General features: G+C 35.2%; 2 protein-coding genes across 4 annotated transcripts; both read right to left on the reverse strand.

The window, feature by feature from the left end:
- Window positions 1-560: 560 nt before the first annotated feature.
- Window positions 561-2,780, reverse strand: LOC122139829. Of its 2 annotated transcripts, none has more exons than XM_042739693.1 (5): window positions 2,235-2,780; window positions 1,581-1,922; window positions 1,315-1,470; window positions 1,048-1,076; window positions 561-953 (listed from the first exon to the last, which is right to left on the reverse strand). In XM_042739693.1, exons 1-5 carry the CDS (start codon window positions 2,293-2,295, stop codon window positions 852-854), a joined length of 690 nt encoding a protein of 229 aa, XP_042595627.1. In that variant the 5' UTR covers window positions 2,296-2,780; the 3' UTR covers window positions 561-851. The 2 variants fall into 2 exon arrangements, with proteins under 2 accessions (XP_042595627.1, XP_042595628.1); XM_042739694.1 differs by having other exon boundaries at window positions 1,315-1,467; window positions 2,235-2,779.
- Window positions 2,781-8,003: 5,223 nt separating this feature from the next.
- LOC109059224 (tsukushi-like) lies at window positions 8,004-15,954 on the reverse strand. 2 transcript variants are annotated; one of them, XM_042739696.1, is made up of 3 exons: window positions 15,723-15,954; window positions 12,609-12,635; window positions 8,004-9,923 (listed from the first exon to the last, which is right to left on the reverse strand). In XM_042739696.1, the coding sequence occupies exon 3, from the start codon at window positions 9,915-9,917 to the stop codon at window positions 8,874-8,876; it is 1,044 nt and encodes a 347-aa protein (XP_042595630.1). In that variant the 5' UTR covers window positions 9,918-9,923; window positions 12,609-12,635; window positions 15,723-15,954; the 3' UTR covers window positions 8,004-8,873. The 2 variants fall into 2 exon arrangements, with proteins under 2 accessions (XP_042595630.1, XP_042595629.1); XM_042739695.1 differs by lacking the exon at window positions 12,609-12,635 and having other exon boundaries at window positions 15,723-15,952.
- Between the last annotated feature and the right edge of the window lie 2,524 nt (window positions 15,955-18,478).

An 18,478-nucleotide genomic window follows, 5' to 3' on the forward strand; every position in this document is an offset into this window, starting at 1 on the left:
TGAATTTAAAAAAATGAAATGGTATACTTCATTAAATTTCATTTTGAGCTCTCAAAAAACACTCTTGAGAAAGCACAGACACATAAACGTGATTTTTCTTACTTTCAGACTTGTGGATGTACAAAAAGGTCCTTTTTTGTAAATGCTTTGTTTTTCAATTATGGCTGGCAGAATAATTTTTGAAGGATTTTCTTTTGAAATGATGTGTTATTTATTTACATATATGTGTCTCTCCTCATTCCTCATGATTCAGTTGTTAGTTTTCAGCCGTACTCATTAGTGAGGGCATTAGACTGCAGAGGGTGTGTTAAATATTCTTGTACAATAGTGACAAACGTGTTGACATATATGTTTGTACTGCCATAATTTATTGCTTTTAAAAAATGTTGATGTTACGTAAAAAAAATACACAGAGTCAAATGAAAATAATTTAAAAGATTATGTATATTTGGTTATGGCATGTGCCATTAAGAATTTATTATAAAAAAATAAAATGTATTTTGTGTCAAATACCTGTCTGTTGTGAAAGACATTTGAAATATGAGTCCAATGCAATTTTCTCAGATATGTCTTCTTTTATTTCAGGTACAACCACACATTTTGTATACGAAATGCACGCATTCTACAGACATATCTGGAACAACAACATTTAGTGTGGCTTTACATCTACTGTATATTAAATCAAAGTGTAACATTGCTAGCATTCATATTTCAAAGTCAAGTTGATATCTTTTCAATCTTGTTGTCTAACTTTGTAGCTGTACTGCCACTATGTTTACAGTCATATTTGTTCTGGAATTGAAAACAACCCACAGCTACATGAGAGACAGAAATGCAAGATGTCTGTGTATTCAGGAGAAATGCACAGAGGAATAGACAGTTGGCTCAGACGCCTGTTTTGGATGATCATTCTCCCGTCTTGAATCATTCACTGTAACTTCTGCATACACCAACTGCACAAATAATGACAAGTAAAGAAATTAATTATATTGACTAATTAAACAAATCAGATTCTTATCAAAACACACAATGTACTGAGATACTTACTTCCTTTATTGGTTTCACTCTAGCAGCAACTAGAATAAGAAAAGCAACTTTAAAAAATTATTTTATATTTTTATAATTAAAATTTTAGATTAAATAAAAAAAGACATGTAAATTACATTTATTAATTTAACTTCAATGTATTAATTTAAATGTATACATTTAAATTAAATGTATTATTAACCTTAACCTTATGGAAGGTTTTAAAAAATTACTAAGTTGATTGATATACTGTACGACATATTTGCAGAATATGGAGTTGAATCTTACAGGACGTGTGGGGGCGAGGCGGGACAGGGGGTGGTGGAGGATGATGATCCCGGGTGAGACACCAAACAAACCCCAAAACAACAGGAAAACACATCAAGGCACCAAAACAAAGCAAGACTCTATGAGAGAGGCTTCTGCCTGATGAGTCTGCTGCTGCTGGCCAAAAATAAAGATAGATACTTTGTCATTTTAGCCATATATTGTATGCAAATTACGAAACAAAAATTTTTAATAATTTCAAATCAACAGCATGCATATGTGTATACCTGCAGTCACATTAACAAATGTCACATGTCCACTGCTAGTGATATTCTGAGGCCAGGATATCAAGCACTTGTACGCTCCAGCATCTGACTGGTTGATGTTATGAATGTGGAGTAACAGATGTGTGCTATTGGCTGTTGAGCTGGATCTGGACATCTCGATTCTTTCAGAGGGAATGAGGGAAGAAAATACTACTGTGTCCAATCCCTGGAAAACCCATCCTCCAGTCCAGCCAGAAAGCCCACAGTGTCGCACTTCACAGCTCATCTGGAGATTACCCCCCTCCGCCACAAACTTTGTTGCACGGCTTGCTCGAACAGATGAGCACAGTTCACATAGACCTACTGAAATGAGAGTAAAACAAGCGAGTTGAGTTTTGATTTACACAAAGCGCTTTTGGACTTTCTACAAACTCTCTCATTATGGAGCCCTTAAAGTGACTTGAAAGCGCGTGCTTACGCAGAGTAACGCGTTAACAAGTTGTACAAAATATTAAAATAAACCGGAAACCATAACACAACCACATTAAAAGGAAATGTGAATGTTTACAATGCTAAAACATTATTTAGAGTCATGAAAATAAACATCTATTTTAAGTGCTTTTGAAAGTGCAGCAGCTTTAACTATGAATTTGAATATGAATGTTTAAATCTTACCTTTTAAGATACACAAAAATGCCAGTAACGTCAAGGAATTCAACCTGTAAGCTCTTTTCATCTTTTATACTGTTTCCATACTATCTGTCGAACGTCCTCGCAGCCACAGAACAGATTCGGAAGAGTTTTACAGTCAACAGTCAGACTTTTCAATCGAGTCTCCAGGGCAGAACAACAAAAAGGTACGTTGAGTTCTTCTAAACTCTTCCTAGCTCCGTAAACACCCACTCTCTTTATTCACTACAGGAAAATTGACTCCTCTTTCAGTTTAATTACATCTGGCAACTCCAGTCGTATTGTAAGCGTGCACATGAGGAAGGAAATGCATGCTCACCACAAGCTGGAAACCTATTATATATTTCCTGCTGTAGTAGGGGATTCTCTCTCAGTCACTGTTGAAGTGCTATTATAACTGGACTGAAACTGGGACACAAATGCTGGGATCTAGATAGACTAACGTTGTTAAAATGTGAATATTTCCTTGTAATGTGACTGTGTGCTCTGTCCAGCTGTGATATGGCAAATTTTGCATTGGGCACTTGGGAAGGAAATTAAACAACCAAGAACAGGTATAAAAGTCTTTCCCCCAGTATTTATTTATTTATTTTAATGCAATCGATATTTCATTTTATTTCTGTTGATGTTTATGTTGTTTAGACTGTATTACCGTACTACAACTACGACGACTACTATACTACTAGGCTAAAAATAATAATTTTCACAGTATTTTGAAATCCTAATATACAATCAGATTATTTAAATCTGAACAACCTTAAAATATGATATATTTATGTGAGAAGAAAATAAGGGGAAAATAGAGTCTTAAAAGAAAATAGGCCTAGAATAGGCCTATAAAGATTTTTCCTACTGCACTGGCAAATTATATTATACATTTAATTTTTCAGTTGTGTGTTTTATACTAAGATATAGTTTACCACAGAACGCCACAGTTATTCTGGCTGAATTATTATTAGTAGTATTTATTTATTTAGGGAAAATTATGGCATGGTGCCAGATATATCACATTCTGAAATGTCATAAAGAGGAGAAGTTTTTTTTTTTTTTAAACTTAAATCATGGTTTATGTTTTAGCCACAAGGTGGTGCTCTAAGTAAAATAGTTTCACTGTAGTCAGCTGGGAAATCTGTACTATGGTCGAGGCAAAAAGGGGCATGTGCAGGCAATTACACAGCTGCTGCAGATAAAAGCCAAGCTTAACCAGAACCTGCTGCTGCTGCTCTGTTTTACTTTAAGACAAATTATCTTTACATTGTCTTGATATGCAATACATTACACTTGATAAATCTACTTTAGAGATCTCTAAAACAAGTCAAATTCACATGACCTAGAAAAGGAGCCTTGAATGTTAAGGTTGCAGAGTTAAATATTTCAGACTGAGATCCTTTGAGTAGACCCAATCAAATGTTTAATGAAAATTCTGTCATTATTTACTCACCCTCATGTTGTTCCAAACCTGTATTCTGTTATTTATGTGACAAATGTGCACAATAACGGTAATATGGAAAGATTCTTTAAAATAACCTCTTTTTTTTTGTTCTAAAGAAGAAAGTCATACAGGTTTAGAATTTACAATTTTGGGTGAACTATCACTTGAAGCGACAAATGAGGCTCGGGCAGCATTTTGGCAAAGGGAGGCTCCCTCAGAAGGTTCCTTTGAGCTGTGCGATTGTTTCCTGCAGTGAGTAACTTGAGTCAGCGGACCTTAATGGTAACCAGATGTGTAGGACGTCAGTATGGGCTTACAGTCTCAGGATATGTCTGTTTTTCTTGGAAAGCCCGTGGTACAACACCAACCCTAAGTTACACAAGTGCTAACATATCATTTAACCATTAAGTTGAGTCATATTAATATAAGAACTTTTGTAAATGTCCTTTTTACAGGTCTGAAAGTGAATCTGATATCCAATCTTTATTGTTATCAGTCAAAACAGGAAACTGGACATTGACCACCCAGGAATGGGCAGGAATGAGTGTGTGCTGGTCAACCCACATGGCTTAAAGCAGATAAGTAAAAGCAAACACTCACAGGTCTGTGCTCAGGAGCAAACAACAGTGTATAACTGAACAAATGGCGATTTTGTCCATGTTTTTGATGCATACAGTGTCATACAGGACATAGGAATTAGCTAAGCTCAAAGCCATGTACTGAACAAATCATTTTTGTTCACAAATGAAAAGGCAGATTAATGTCCCCTGAATGGTTCAGTCCCAAGAAAGAATGGTTTCTTGGCAGTACAGTTTGCTCCATGATCAGATTACTCCGTAGGCACGTCCTCAGCCTTCACTGAATGTGCAACAAGGCTCTTTTTTTTCTCTAGTGATGAGAACAGGCCCTCTGAGGTTTACAAGTGTATGATGGTATTGCATTAATGCATTACATGGAATGTCAACATCATTAGGTGTTCAGCACCTCTCAAGGGAGTTTAGCTACATCAGATGTTCTGTTCTGACACAAAACACTAACCCGGTTGAGTGTGACGTGTGAACACAGAGCATGGTGTGTCTATTCTCCTGCACAATAAAGCTTTTTTTCTCTTGCACGCAGTGTTACAGTGAGAAAGCCTCTATTGTGCTGGTTTTCTGATACTTTGAGACTGTGGGTCTTTAACAAAAGGGAATGAAGATGACTGTACTGTGCGTGACTTGAGAATGAAACTTCTGTGCACTGCCACACTCAAATATAGAAGCTCATTTCCATTTTGGAATAAAATAAATAAATAAATAAAAAGTAATAGTTACTTTTTATTTCACAATTCAGACATTTTTTTTTATACTGGAGTTTTTTTTGGAAGTTTTATGAGAAGTGTGTGTTTTGTGATTAAAATAACTTTTTTTTTAATTCATGTGGCAAAAATGGGCTTCCATACTTTAGAGAATATTTAGAGGAGGGAGAAAAAAAAACATGGTACAAGGTTTTAAGGATGTGAAATCCAGAGAAGGATGTTGTTTTCTTTTTATTAAGTTTATGTGTATTAAAACAAAAAGTTTGCAAGACTGTGTAATTTTAAACCTGCAACTATGAAATAGATTTCATATTTTTCTCTCAAACTTTTTTCTGAATCCAAATTGGAAATCAATAGCAGCACACTATCTGAAACGAGCACTGGTATAGCACATTGTAAGAATGCTTTTCTAATTAAAAATTCATGAGATTTTCATAGGTGAAATGTGACCATGGCTGCATTTTTCTGGCTTCATTCCATGGCTGTCTGTGTTCTGGTTCCAGACACTGAACCCTTTTAATCTGACTCAAATGTGATTGCTCATTCTGTATCGATTCTCTTGTGCTTTTAGTTTGTGTCAGGTGTTTGGCATTGGGCCATTGTCTTTGCTCTAGCAATAAGTTATGGACTTTTAACCTTGAATTAACTGGACACTGGGAATCTGGTTGAGAGAGTTTATTAAGGCTACAGGATTTAACATTGTTGGTGTTTACAAGCGGAGACTGAGATTTTTTAGGGTTTTCATGAGAACATTGGCTATTTCCCTAATGAACTGTGGTTTGGATTGATAATGCCATATCAGATGGTTTACCTAAGGCCCATTTCATTTCTGTCCTTATCTAAAGTGAGAGCAAGTGATATGAGACACTAATAGATTTATGATGGCTTACATGCAGTATAGTACACACAAGAAGGAGAATTCACAGTAGTCTATAACACAATGAACTGTGTCCCATAACTGCTTACATCATCATGTCTAGTGCAACCTCTCACATGGTAAGACAAGTTGAGGCTCATGAAAGACAAAGAAGATAAGCAGCGTCTGTTCTAAATCAAATTTAGCAATTCACTGTGACCATGTACAATGTTAACAGAACAGTAAATGTTAATGCTGGTTTGTTTGGATTTGTTAAGTAGGTCACTACAGTACAGTTGACTTACCAATGTCAACAAATAAGAAATCAGCGACTCCTTATGCTTTATATAAGCTCTCATTTATCAAAGAATGTAAGAATAAACATTGAAGATCTTCTATTAAAATACTGTAGATTGCTAGAATCTTAATCTTTCTAAATTAGCAGCAATATTATCAGAAAACATGTGAACCCTCCCAGTTGGTCTTATATTTTCTTTTTATTAACCTGCATACCAAATTGTGATTGGTCTTTTTATTTTCACAGAACTAAAGCTATTCTTTTACTGCCTTACAGCAATGGTATTTCCTTCAGGGGCCTGTACCTTGATGGTGGCTGAACAAACTCAGGGTTACAAGATTAGTTTGGAGCTGACAAAACCAAACCAGTCCAATCTGGCTTTGTTGGTACCATGAAGCTGATCATCAACTTTTTCTGTCAAAGGCTTGATCTGAGAGTTAATGGAGCGCATGCACATGAAAGAGTGACATCAATAATGAACAGCCAATCACATACCTTGAAACTGTGATTCACTTCGCATGAGCGAGTTAGTGCGATTCACTACCAAAGATTACAAGATTGAACAATATGAAGAATTTAAGAGGAAAAGAGGAAAACTTAAAGAAAACATCTTGCCATATAAGTGCAAGGATAAGTTAAGTTAGTTTATAGAGTTGACATTTATACGTATAAAACACTTAAAAATCTAAGCTCATATGTATTCATGTTTAAAGCTAGTGATTCTAAAACTTATATTGCATATTATCTATGTTTATATAAATTTAAAATAAAAGCTTAATAATTACTATTAAACTAGGCTAGATTGTGTTATTGATTTAAGGGTATAATAATTATATAAATCATATAAAATAATTATAAAAAATAATCATCTCTAAAAATCAGACAATTTTATCTTTAAAAATGTTTTATTACGTAGCGTCCTTTAATTTGGAGTAAGAGAAGCTGGGGGAGTGGCTTTATTGCATCAGAGATGTGTCAATTTTCTTGAAGCTGATTGGTCAAATTTCGGTTTGAGATCTCTAAACCAGAACATAACCTGCCCCAGACAGAGCAGGTTAGCTGTGGAGTGTAAGTTACTAAGGCAATGAATGCCACTAAAAGCCAAGCCACTTTCATGGTACCTAAAACCCAGGATTGGTGCAAAAACTGAAACTTACCTGGCTAGCCAGCTAAACCGGTTTCATGGTACAGGCCCTAGGAAATGCTAGTCTTTAATCTAGTTTATTTTGAAGGATTTCATGATAACATTCATTGACTGTTTGGTCTTGCCTGTCGTTCCTCTTTGGCCCATGTTTATTTACATTACTTATTTATTCTGAGCATGGCAGAGAGTGCAAAAGTGATGAAGAGAAAGTTCAGCCGTTAAGTAAACTTTTTTTTCCACTAAGCTTTTGTGTAGAAAAGAAGAAGGGATGTGTCTTTGGCATTAGTCTCCAAGAATTTCAAAGAGCTGGATCTTGGCAATAATTCAGAGCAGCTAAGGGGATATATGAATCCTCGGCCTGTGAGGCCTACAAGCCTAAAGCCTGACAGGTTGAAGTCATCTGTTCCAATTCAGCCAGAGTCTTCTGTTCACCTAAAACTGCTGTCCATGGTTAGTCTGAGAGAATGCATATACTGTATTATTCTTTAAAAAAAAAAAAAAAAAAAAAAAAAAAGTGTGGAATAAAACACTGGGTGTGTTTTTTATAAACAAATCATGGCTGTCTGAGTGTTTAAACTGAAGAGAACCACATTAGCGAGGCCTGTATTAAGACTAAATGCACTGCACAACTCAGAAAAAAATCACGGCAGCCCTGGCTTAACTTTGGAAGTTTTGACAGAGTTTGGGGGAAATGAGCAATAAATCACAAGATTGAACAAACACACTGTTATGTGTAAAGTTGATTATCTTTTATTAGGAGTATAATTTTATACAAACATAAACCATACCTCAACTGACATGATGAACAATCATCATGCATTTTTTTTTAAAATCCAAAGTGCAAAATTTCAGATCAAGTAAACATCTGTGAAAATACGATTTAGGAATTATAAAGAGATGTGAACTTATTAATGTTACATTTCAGTCAAGTTTCAGTCTGAGTGAAGTGTAGAAAAATATTCTGTAGTTTGTAAATCATGTTTTAGGTTCAGTATTAGGAAAACTTTTCACTGACAAATTAATAAATTACATTTAAATTCTTAAATTCCACATACTGTATTTTATCCTTTGTGCTTCAGTCAAAAATGCCCCATTTTAAACCAAATAAAACACCTAGATTAAACGCACCAAATTGTATTGCCCATCACAGTCATTTAAAATTGATCATAATGGGGCATCCAAACATTAGAAACATATAATTCCAAAATACTTACTACTAAATGAATTACAATTTAAGGCACCACGACTTCTAAATTGACCTGTAACACTGGTGTGTTTGTACAAAGTGTTTGTTACAAACATTTAAGACTGTTAGTGTTTATAAAATTTAAAAAAAACAAACATCAGAGCTGACATCAAACTGCAAATCTCAGGTTACATATTAAGTAGAAGAACAAAAATGTGGTAACTAAAGTGCATGAGTCATTGCGACGTACTGTGCGTACTTAAATGTGATGAACACATGTAAAATAATGGACCTTAGTTGGCATAGTATGTGCAAATATGATGCAATCTTGAATTACAAAAAACATAAGATCTTATGAGAAACTAACAAGGCACAGAGATGAGAAAAGGAGTCTTTCCAGGCACTTCAGGCTCATAAGATCATTCCTGCGTTGTCACAGGTAAGTATATCATTAGGTTTGGCTTGTCCAATCTGTCTGTGAAACTGTCCTGGCTTGTGTGTCTTCCAGCAATGCACATTTGGACCTAAAGCAATGCTCTTTATGCTTGGCATCTGTGTAAAGACGGTCTTTGATAATGGCGTGACAGGAGTATTGGACAAATTGAGCTCTTGTAAAGAGACGAGTCCACTAAATAAATCTGGGCTCAACGTCTTGAGCCGGCTGTTGTTTGACAAGTCTAAGACCTGAAGGTTCTTCAAACCTCTAAAAGCACCTGGCTGAATAAAGGTCAGGTCAGACAGGCTGCTGAGACACAGGTGAACCAGTTCTGTCATTGAATCAAAGGCCCCTGCATCAATGCTGGAGATGAGATTCCCGTCCATGTTCAGATACTGAAGTGGGATCCCATTAAGCATCGGCACCTTCTTCAATTGGTTCCCTGCCAGCATAAGACTCTTGATGTTCAATGGATGGCCAAGGGTCTTCCTGGAAACGGAGGTAAGAAGGTTTCCTGACAGGTCCACCATGATTGGTACATCCTGTGCTCTGGTAGTGAAGAGATCAAGACTGAACTCTTTGAATCGGTTTTCACTCAGGTCCAGCTCAACCAGAGGGAGTCCGATGAAGCAGCCGTCGCCGAGATCCTCAAGAGCATTGTTGCTTAGGTCCAACGTCTCAAGGTAGCGAAGTCTGGAGAATGCTTTGGGACTGACATTTGAAATGAGATTGCCGCTCAGGTCCAGACTGACCAAGGTGGTGTAACCCGGTCCGGAGAGCATCGAGTCGCTGATGGAGGTGATGGAGTTTAAGGAGAGGTCGAGATGGGACGTGTCCAGAGGGATGGGGACAGGAGTGTTCCCAGGGCCGATTCCACTGCAGTCCACTTTGGTAAGGCTGAAACTGTCGAAGAGGCCAAAGCTCTCCACTTCACACCGACACTGTGGATGGCAGTTCTTCACGGCTCCCATGACAGCGAGGCCAAGAAAAGAGAAGAAGAGACACAGCAATGTGGCCATGGTGAGCTATAAACCAAAAAAAACACACACAGTACAGGGTTTAATTTCACAGTCATAAAAGTCCCAAAACAGAATGAATCAATAAAATTCATCTTCAACATTTAGTTCGCTAACTAGTAGTTCCTATAGCGGAGTTCCTATAGCTACCCTGTTATCATCAAAACTGAACCATATAACCCACTTCAGTGGTCTTTGAAAGGTTTGAAGAGATTAGTAGTCGCTCATTACATATGGTAATTGTGTAAACCTATGCAGCCAATCATTTGCAGCTGCACGTTAGGGATATGCCGGTATCAAATTTTCAAGTTGCGATTAATTGCTAAAGCTTTTATCATGGTATCATAATGCAGTACAACAGGTTTAATAACTTTTTTCTTATAACAAAAACAACTGAACATTTAAATACTATAAAGTAATACACAAATTTTTTTTTAAAAATTTGACAAATTAAAGTGCAAAAGAATTATAAAGACCAATAGGTATCATTAACAATAAGATCTCATTAGTTAATCTTATTAATGCATTGACATTCACAATGAGCATTAGCTACATTTGCTACAGAAGTTATTAATCTTTGTTAAAAAAATACAACACTTAGTTTATGTTAGCTCATTAAATAGCACAGTTGCAACTTTTGATTTTTAACAACGTAAATATTGGAATTACCTATGATTAATGAATAGGGCTGGGCAATATAACAAACGATATGATCATGCGCATCTAGTCAGTAAATCTGGTTCCATGATTACCGCTAAATCGCCATCACCTGCTTTCAGATGGAGCGGCATTTAATAGACAGAGCCGTAGATCACTGACAAGCTACGCAATATTGCGTTCATTATCACAGATGAATCGCAGATGAATATTGCTTGGCTTGTCAGTGATCTACAGCTCTGTCTATTAAATGCCGCTCCATCTGAAAGCAGGTGATGGCGATTTAGCAGTAATCAAGGAACTTTCCTGACGAAATGCACGTGACAATCGCATCCGATATATCCCCCAGCCCTATTAATGAATGTTTAGAAGAATTTTTCATTGGCAGTTTATGTTAACTAATGAATTAACTAATGTCAACTAATGAAGTCCTAATGTAAAGTGTGACCGAACAATAAAGAATCAAAACACTTTCATACAATATCTAGGGCATGTTGTAGTACAAATTAAAATGTAAAAAAAGTTTGAAAATAAATAGCCTATTAAGTCTAAATATTTAAGTATTTGGTGCTGTGATGAACAGCATAGCAAAAACACAAATCTGAAAGACTATTTAAATCATTTTAACACCTTTCAGAAACAAAGTGGCAGCTGCTTTTTTTTATGGGGTTTCCAGGGTAACAACTCCATTTCTGCAGTTTAGCGCCATCTGCTGTCAGAGAATGAATGTGCTTTCATTCAGAGCTTCTCTCATGTGTTACACCATGCTCTGCTCATGCGTGCTTGTTTACATCAGAGCAGCATACAGTGGTGTTGTGCATTGTGACCAGTTGATGGGAAAAGTATTCTTAAAATGCATTCAAAATTCGGAATAATTTGTAATAAATAATTTTCTCGGTATTTTGAAGTGCCCACAATAACAATATCTTGCATATTCAGTATCTTGATATATCACATTACCAAATACCAGCACATGTCTATTGCATGTTCATGCTTGTCACTCTGGGTGTGTTTATTCATCCGTTATGCTAAAAGTATAAATATTCTTCTCTTCTAGTGCAACTCGACGAGTCCTAATTTTTACACACATTCTCAAAGGATTTGACCTAATTCTTATGATCAAAGAGCCTATTAAATTTGACTTTCTCAATTACAGCAACAACTTGTCATGATTAGAAGGGTGCAAGGCTTTTCTCATGAAGAATTTAAGAACGGTTAGCACATAATTATTCAGTTAAAGAATACAGAGAACCTCAAAGACTTTGATGCTTTAATATATACAAACTGTTATTTGATAATATTACATTAAGTTAAATTATTAATATCGATATTATCAGGTTTTCAGGTATTATCAGTCTACATTTATGGTAAATAGTGTAATAATTTAACATTCAAATTTGTAATTCTAGTTATTCAATATGAAACCAAGATAATCATTTAAAAATGATATCCAATAGTATATATTCAATATAAATGATATCAATAAAAAGCCATTACTTTGCTCTTCAGATTCACATGATCCTACAGAAATCATTGAAATATGCTGTTTTGGTGTTAAAGCAAAATTTGACGTTATCAGTGTTGAAAACAGTGCTGATTTAATATTTTTGTGGAAATCATGATACATATATTCAGAACTCCTGATTAACAGAATGATTATTTGATTAAATGTTATATTGCACCCTTGCACAACAAAATTCTTCATTCTCCAAAAAACAACAACAAAAAAAAAACCTTTTGAACAGTAGTGTGTGTGTGTGTGTGTGTGTGTATATATATATGTATATATGTATGTAATCATTAAGTTATTTACAATTTAAATGTGTAATTCAGGCTGATATGTATGTGTATATATATATATATATATATATATATATATATATATATATATATATATATATATATATATATATATACACACATATCAGCCTGAATTACACATTTAAATTGTAAATAACTTAATGATTGCTAAAGATATCAAAGTGCAAAAAATTATTATGGCATGATTATACGCATAAATAATTGAATCTTGCTTACGCGTTTTCATGGAGTATGCAGAAGACTCTGAAAAAATAGAAGATTTATGTGTCACGCAGGTGGAGATGTTCTCTGTGACTCCAGCTGAACTCTATAAATGCTCCGCCACGCTCTACTGGCGACTTTTATTATCGGACCGCCCAACCATGTGCTCTTTGTTTAACTAAATGACCTGAACTTAAACCTCCTTCAACACTTGGCTCCAGGTCTAAATACAAACGATACTGCTGAATCTGGGCATGGGTTAACCTGATTACAAAACAGGTCCAAAAAAACTTGACAGGTTCACACGAATCATTAGAATGAAGCAGCAAAAAGACTGAACATTAGTTTGTAAGACTGCATGTAGTGGTATGTATAATGATTAACAGAGCCAGCCCACTAGGTACAAAAATTACCTCTTATGTAATTAATTGCATAATAGGTACAATGAAAACACTTCACTTACAGAGTGTACAATTTAGTGATAACACAATGAAAGACATGCTATAAGAAAGTAGTACCCATAATGAAAAAAATGTTATGACAGCAAAGTGCTACTTAATCTTAAACTGCTTAAACAGGAGTATTTGTTAGGGATATAAACACAGACCTGTAAGCTCAGACATGTCTTTCCTTTTCTGCTCTGGTGACAAAGAGAGACAGCAGATGTGTTCCTTTTCAAACTGCAAGTACTCTATTCTCACAGTTGGTCAGTTTAAAGTTTAAAGAATAGTTCACTCAAAAATTAGAATTTGCTGAAAACTGTCTCACCCTCAGGCCATCCAAGCTGTAGACAAGTTTGTTTCTTCATTGGAACATATTTGGAGAAATTTTGCATTATTACTTCACTTCACTTGCTCACCAGTGGATCCTCTGGAGTGAATGGGTGCCGTCAGAATGAGAGTTCAAATGGCTGATTCAAACATTGCGATAATCCATAAGTAGTCAACACAACTCCAGTCCATCATGAAACATTTTGTGCAGCAAAATGCTGCTTGTTTGTAAGGAAAAAATCCACCATTAGGATGTTTTAACTTCAAACCATTGCTAAAATACGAGTCCTCTATCCATAATATTGCTTTCTCCAGTGAAAAAGTTGAATAAGTCTGAATCAGGTGAGAAATATGCACAGATCGAGAACTGTTTACAAGAGAAAACAGTCCAAAACAGTTCTAAACAAATATGTCGGTGGATTCTGATGTGACATGACAATAGGGGATGGACTTATGGATTATGGAGTCATATTTTTTCCAGAAACAACAGTTTAAAGTGAAAGCATCTTTGTTTCTTACAATCATGAAGCTTTTCAAGTCACAAGATGTTAATTAAAGAACTGGAGTCACACTGATTACTTGTGGACTATTATGATGTTTTTATCAACTGTTTGGACTCTCGTTCTGACGGCACCCATTCACTGCAGAGGATTCATTGGTGAGGAAGTGATGCAACGACAAATTTCTCCAAATCTGTTCTGATGAAATAACAAACTCATCCACATCCTGGATGGCCTGAAGGTGAGTAAATGTTCAGCAAATGTTCATTTCAGGGTGAACTATTCCTTTAAGAGAAAGTCTCAGTCTGTTTATATTCTAACAGGGCCTTGCAAAAGCAGTAAAAACGATTTTCTACCACGTTCATCCCCACCTATTAATTCTGTATTGTCAGATTTATTACTCATATGTAACAATAATTTTTAGAACATTCAAAAAGAATGGAATTTTTGTGCCATGGAATTTTCTGTGAAGCTTGTGGTTGCATGTTTCTAAGTAACCCTACGTAGACATCTTCCCATGTGACAGGGTTAAGAACTCTCCAGGTGTTGTACACCTCCCAACGTAAAATCCATCCTTAAAAGGCCTAAAGTCTAAGTGGAATGTATTTTAAAAGCAATCACTGTCAGTGGTTAACAGCTACATATTTAAACCATTTATCTTTCTCCTAAATGTGGGAAATTACCCTAACACCTTCCCTTTCAGTGAGTCTGTGTGAAAATGGTCTAGTATTAGAATGCAGATCATTCTCAACTTACTTTATCCTTCCGCAGATAACACAACCAAAAGAGAACTACAGTACAAGAGAACTAAAGTGATTTCTTAATCAATTTAATCAGCAGACAGCAGACATCCTAATCCAATAAAGCTGAAAGAATGCAGTATTTGGGGGGTTGGGGGGGGGTCTGATTTAATGGGAGCTTAAAGTCTCACTTTTGAGTGCCAGGTACTTTTTGTGATGCCAACTTCACAGCAGTACGTAACTTCTGAATTACATGCTAGAGACATGCATCGAAGCACTCAACAAATGTTTATAGATGTTGACTACAGTACAGCTGACATCATGCAGTATGCCACCCATATCCTAGAAAGCTCATGCACAGCTTAGAGACAATCAGTTTGACTGCTTTTCCCCCCTTTTTTTATTCAAGTCTGCTGACAAATGGCACCATTTGGTGGGTGTCTAATGCATAGAACTTAATGCTAATGCTTCTTCCTCCAACAGGCAACAACATAATTACTCTATCGTGCCTTTCATTCAAGTGTGAAAACAAGGCAATTTAAGCCCAATTGTCAAATAGAACCCAAAACAAAGATTAATTTATATATTAAAGATTAAATAAAGATTAATTAATAAGAATATTTTTACATACGTATACATATATACATATTCTTCTTCTTTATACTATGTTTGACTTATTTTGTAAACAGCAGAAAGAAAATAATAATTTCTTAAAAATTGTGCAAAACAGTAATAGCAATGTACCATCATGCTGTCTAGGTAAGTTAGGTAGCTGACTAGGTTTTGGGACACAGCCAAAATCTCTGCTTTGACGGTTTGATCCACATCTGTATTCAGCTAAAAATACAATCGCAAAGGAACTCTGTAACTACTTAACAATGCTCAACAAAACGTGTGACTTCCACGGCTCAGAATGTTAAAAACAAACAAACAAATAAAAAACATAACGTTACTTTTCCATTGTGTCTTTATTCTTCATTACGCGAACTGCTACTGGGGATGAAGCAATCAGCATACTTTTGATTTTGTCAAGTTAAACGGACAATACAAACAAACGCCGACAGTAAGACGCGTTTGTGAGATACAGGAGAAAACTTTTTTCTTTTTCGTCAAACTTACCATGTGCCGCGACTCGTGTGTCGGAGAGCTTTTACTTTTCCAGGCCAGCATCGCAAAAGACTTCAGTTTTAAGGATTGTCATATCTTGTGCTTTTTGTCGTGGGGCGAATGAGCACGTCTGCGTTATTGTCTTGGTTGTGACTTCGTCGATCTATCGGTTTCAGAAGATGAAGCGATACAACGCCACCGCAAGCAGCCAAGGCTCGTCTAGAGTTTCACTCACTGAAGATAATCCGCGCCCACCAGCGTCTAGACCAGATGCGGCGAGCGTCAACAGCGCCCTCTAGCGGCTAACATATAACACTACAGACCAGTTAAACGTACTAGGGGGTTGAATTCTTACCTTTTCCTAAGTGCATCCGAATATGTAAATGTTTTTATTTTTAAATTATACAAATAAATAAACAATAGCTTTTATACTGTCGCTGTACTGAAGTAAAAAAAAAAAATCTGAAATTATTAATTTTATAATAAAGGAAAGGCATGCCTAAGAGTGAGAAATAACTGTGTGTAACCATAAAAAATATTCTTGTTTTGACTGTTTGAACAGCGCTGTAGGGCCTTTACAGATGCACATTCACAAAGAAGATGGTCATTTTTTATTTATGCACCATGTTCTTGTAGTATTTGTGTATTTACAACATTTTGAAAAATCTATAATAAAAATAGCTTAATAATAAAAGAAAGTTTTGACATGTGTCAGTGGGTTCTACACTGAAAAGAAAGATTTTTAGTTCAAATCAGTTTTATTTCTATATTCACTGTTAAAAATGAAGGCTGCAAACAACAGAATAAATAGAATCATGATTAATCTTGTACTTTCTCATCAGTCTTTAGAAAGTTTTAGGAATAAAACAGTAATAATATTAAATTTAATAAACATCAGGGGTGGTGGGGTCTAGAATTAACTTCAAAAGCCTCCAAATCTTCTCATATTTTCTATATGGACCCCCTAAATTTATTAATATATTCATGTTAACATAAACTCATGATAATCTTATTAATTCTACAATTTAATGTTGAAAGTCGTATAACTTGAGCTTAAATTACATCTGTAATGGTAAACGTAAAAAAAAATCCCCAAAGATGCATGTAATATTATTTGTTATAATATTATTACTGGTTCATGGTTTTCAGGGGGATTTAGGTCACAAAGAAAACCTTTGTTTGTATATATATATATATAATATATATATATATATTAAATATAATACCAATATAATATATATATAATATATATAGGAGCTTGGATATATTATATAAAGTGCAGACTTAAAACCACCTCTAATTTGTTAATTATGAATGAGCTTGGATGTTTAAAAGTGCAGATTTATAATAAAACAAAAACAACTGTCTTCAAGAAGCCAACATTTCAATGAAGAGAGCAAAACAGTCATTTTAGTTATATTCACAAATATTACTAATTGTAACACTAATATTAGAAAGTATATGAAGTGCATCTACATAATGGTTAACTAATAATATCTATACAGATGTCAGTTCAAACCCCGTAAATGTTTCAAAGATGAAAACACTTGGTTTGTTTCCTTTAGAAATGGTTATTGAGTACTACAGAGTACTGTAATATTACTTGTTAGTGCTTTGGATGCTGTTTGCTGAGTTTGCATCCTCTGTTTCTGGCTGTAGGGCAGAGGTGTAACATTTAAGAAGCTCAGAGGCTTATTTGATATGGGTCAGCATCTCTCTCGCCCTCCTCCAGCTCTCTCCCTCTCACTGCACATATCACCAGAAAATCTCTACAGTAACCTGAAGGCAAACATACACGGAACTGCACCTATGCCCAGCTGCATTAAGCTCCTCAAGCACATCAGAAATCCCAAAAGTCATGTGATCCATCAGAACGTCAAGACTTACGCAACCATCTAAAGTTTTAATAGCCAGCAAATGGGATGCAATGAAAATGTGAATCAAACAGTAAAACTGTTTGAGCAGAAGAAAAATGTTTATTATTACCTGGGCTTGTATTTCTCTGTAATAATAAGTCCAAATGAGCTCAGAGAGACCTCAGACGAGTTCTCAAACACAAGGTTTAACTGACACAGGCAAATGTAAGAGAACTCTAGGGATCGTCCAAGGGAGCGCCCTTCGTTAACTTTAATTATACCCAATACACCTTGTGCAAATTCAATTGAAGTGGGTCTATCACAGGTACACCAAACAAATGCCTAATTACACTGCATAAACACTCATGCACAAAGGGGTTTCCATGGCGAGGTGGAAATAGGCTGCTGAGACTCAACCTTAAATAAGAACCCGAAGATGAGAGCTCAAAAACATAAAGCATGAAAATAATAGTAAAGTGTAGGGTTTTTTCTTTCATTTTTGAATTAAATGTCATTTTGATATTTTTGTGGAGGTTTTAATTGACTGGAGACTGTAATTCTTGAAATATATGATATGTTGGCATAAGTAGCTTGGTTTGTATGTACTGTATGTACTATGTGTGTGTGTGTGTGTTGAATATATGTAATATATATATATATATATATATATATATGTACACATATATAGATAGAAATAGATATATAAATATAGATGTATATGTATGTATATATTTATTTTTTATACAATAAAATTATTTAAATCTATTCAAATGTGTTCATAGTAATTTCTGAATACAAATAATATTTAAAAACATGTTTGAAGATGTATTTGAAAATATATTTTACTTATGTAAATAATATAAAAAAAAAACATTCCAGAGATCTCTCAGCAACACAGTGTCAAGTTATTTA

The sequence above is a fragment of the Cyprinus carpio genome, chromosome B15, assembly GCF_018340385.1.
Source record: "Cyprinus carpio isolate SPL01 chromosome B15, ASM1834038v1, whole genome shotgun sequence".
Classification (NCBI taxonomy): domain Eukaryota; kingdom Metazoa; phylum Chordata; class Actinopteri; order Cypriniformes; family Cyprinidae; genus Cyprinus; species Cyprinus carpio.

Excerpts from the sequence above, each read along its gene's own strand:
- LOC122139829 (XM_042739693.1), bottom strand. The coding sequence starts at position 2,295 with ATGAAAAGAGCTTACAGGTTGAATTCCTTGACGTTACTGGCATTTTTG. Across the intron at positions 1,471-1,580 it reads ATTTGTTAATGTGACTGCAG|CAGCAGCAGACTCATCAGGC; the intron begins GTATACACATAT and ends ATTTTTGGCCAG. Across the intron at positions 954-1,047 it reads GAGTGAAACCAATAAAGGAA|TTGGTGTATGCAGAAGTTAC; the intron begins GTAAGTATCTCA and ends TTATTTGTGCAG.
- LOC109059224 (XM_042739695.1), bottom strand. The coding sequence starts at position 15,773 with ATGCTGGCCTGGAAAAGTAAAAGCTCTCCGACACACGAGTCGCGGCAC. Across the intron at positions 9,924-15,722 it reads CACACGAGTCGCGGCACATG|CTCACCATGGCCACATTGCT; the intron begins GTAAGTTTGACG and ends TTTGGTTTATAG.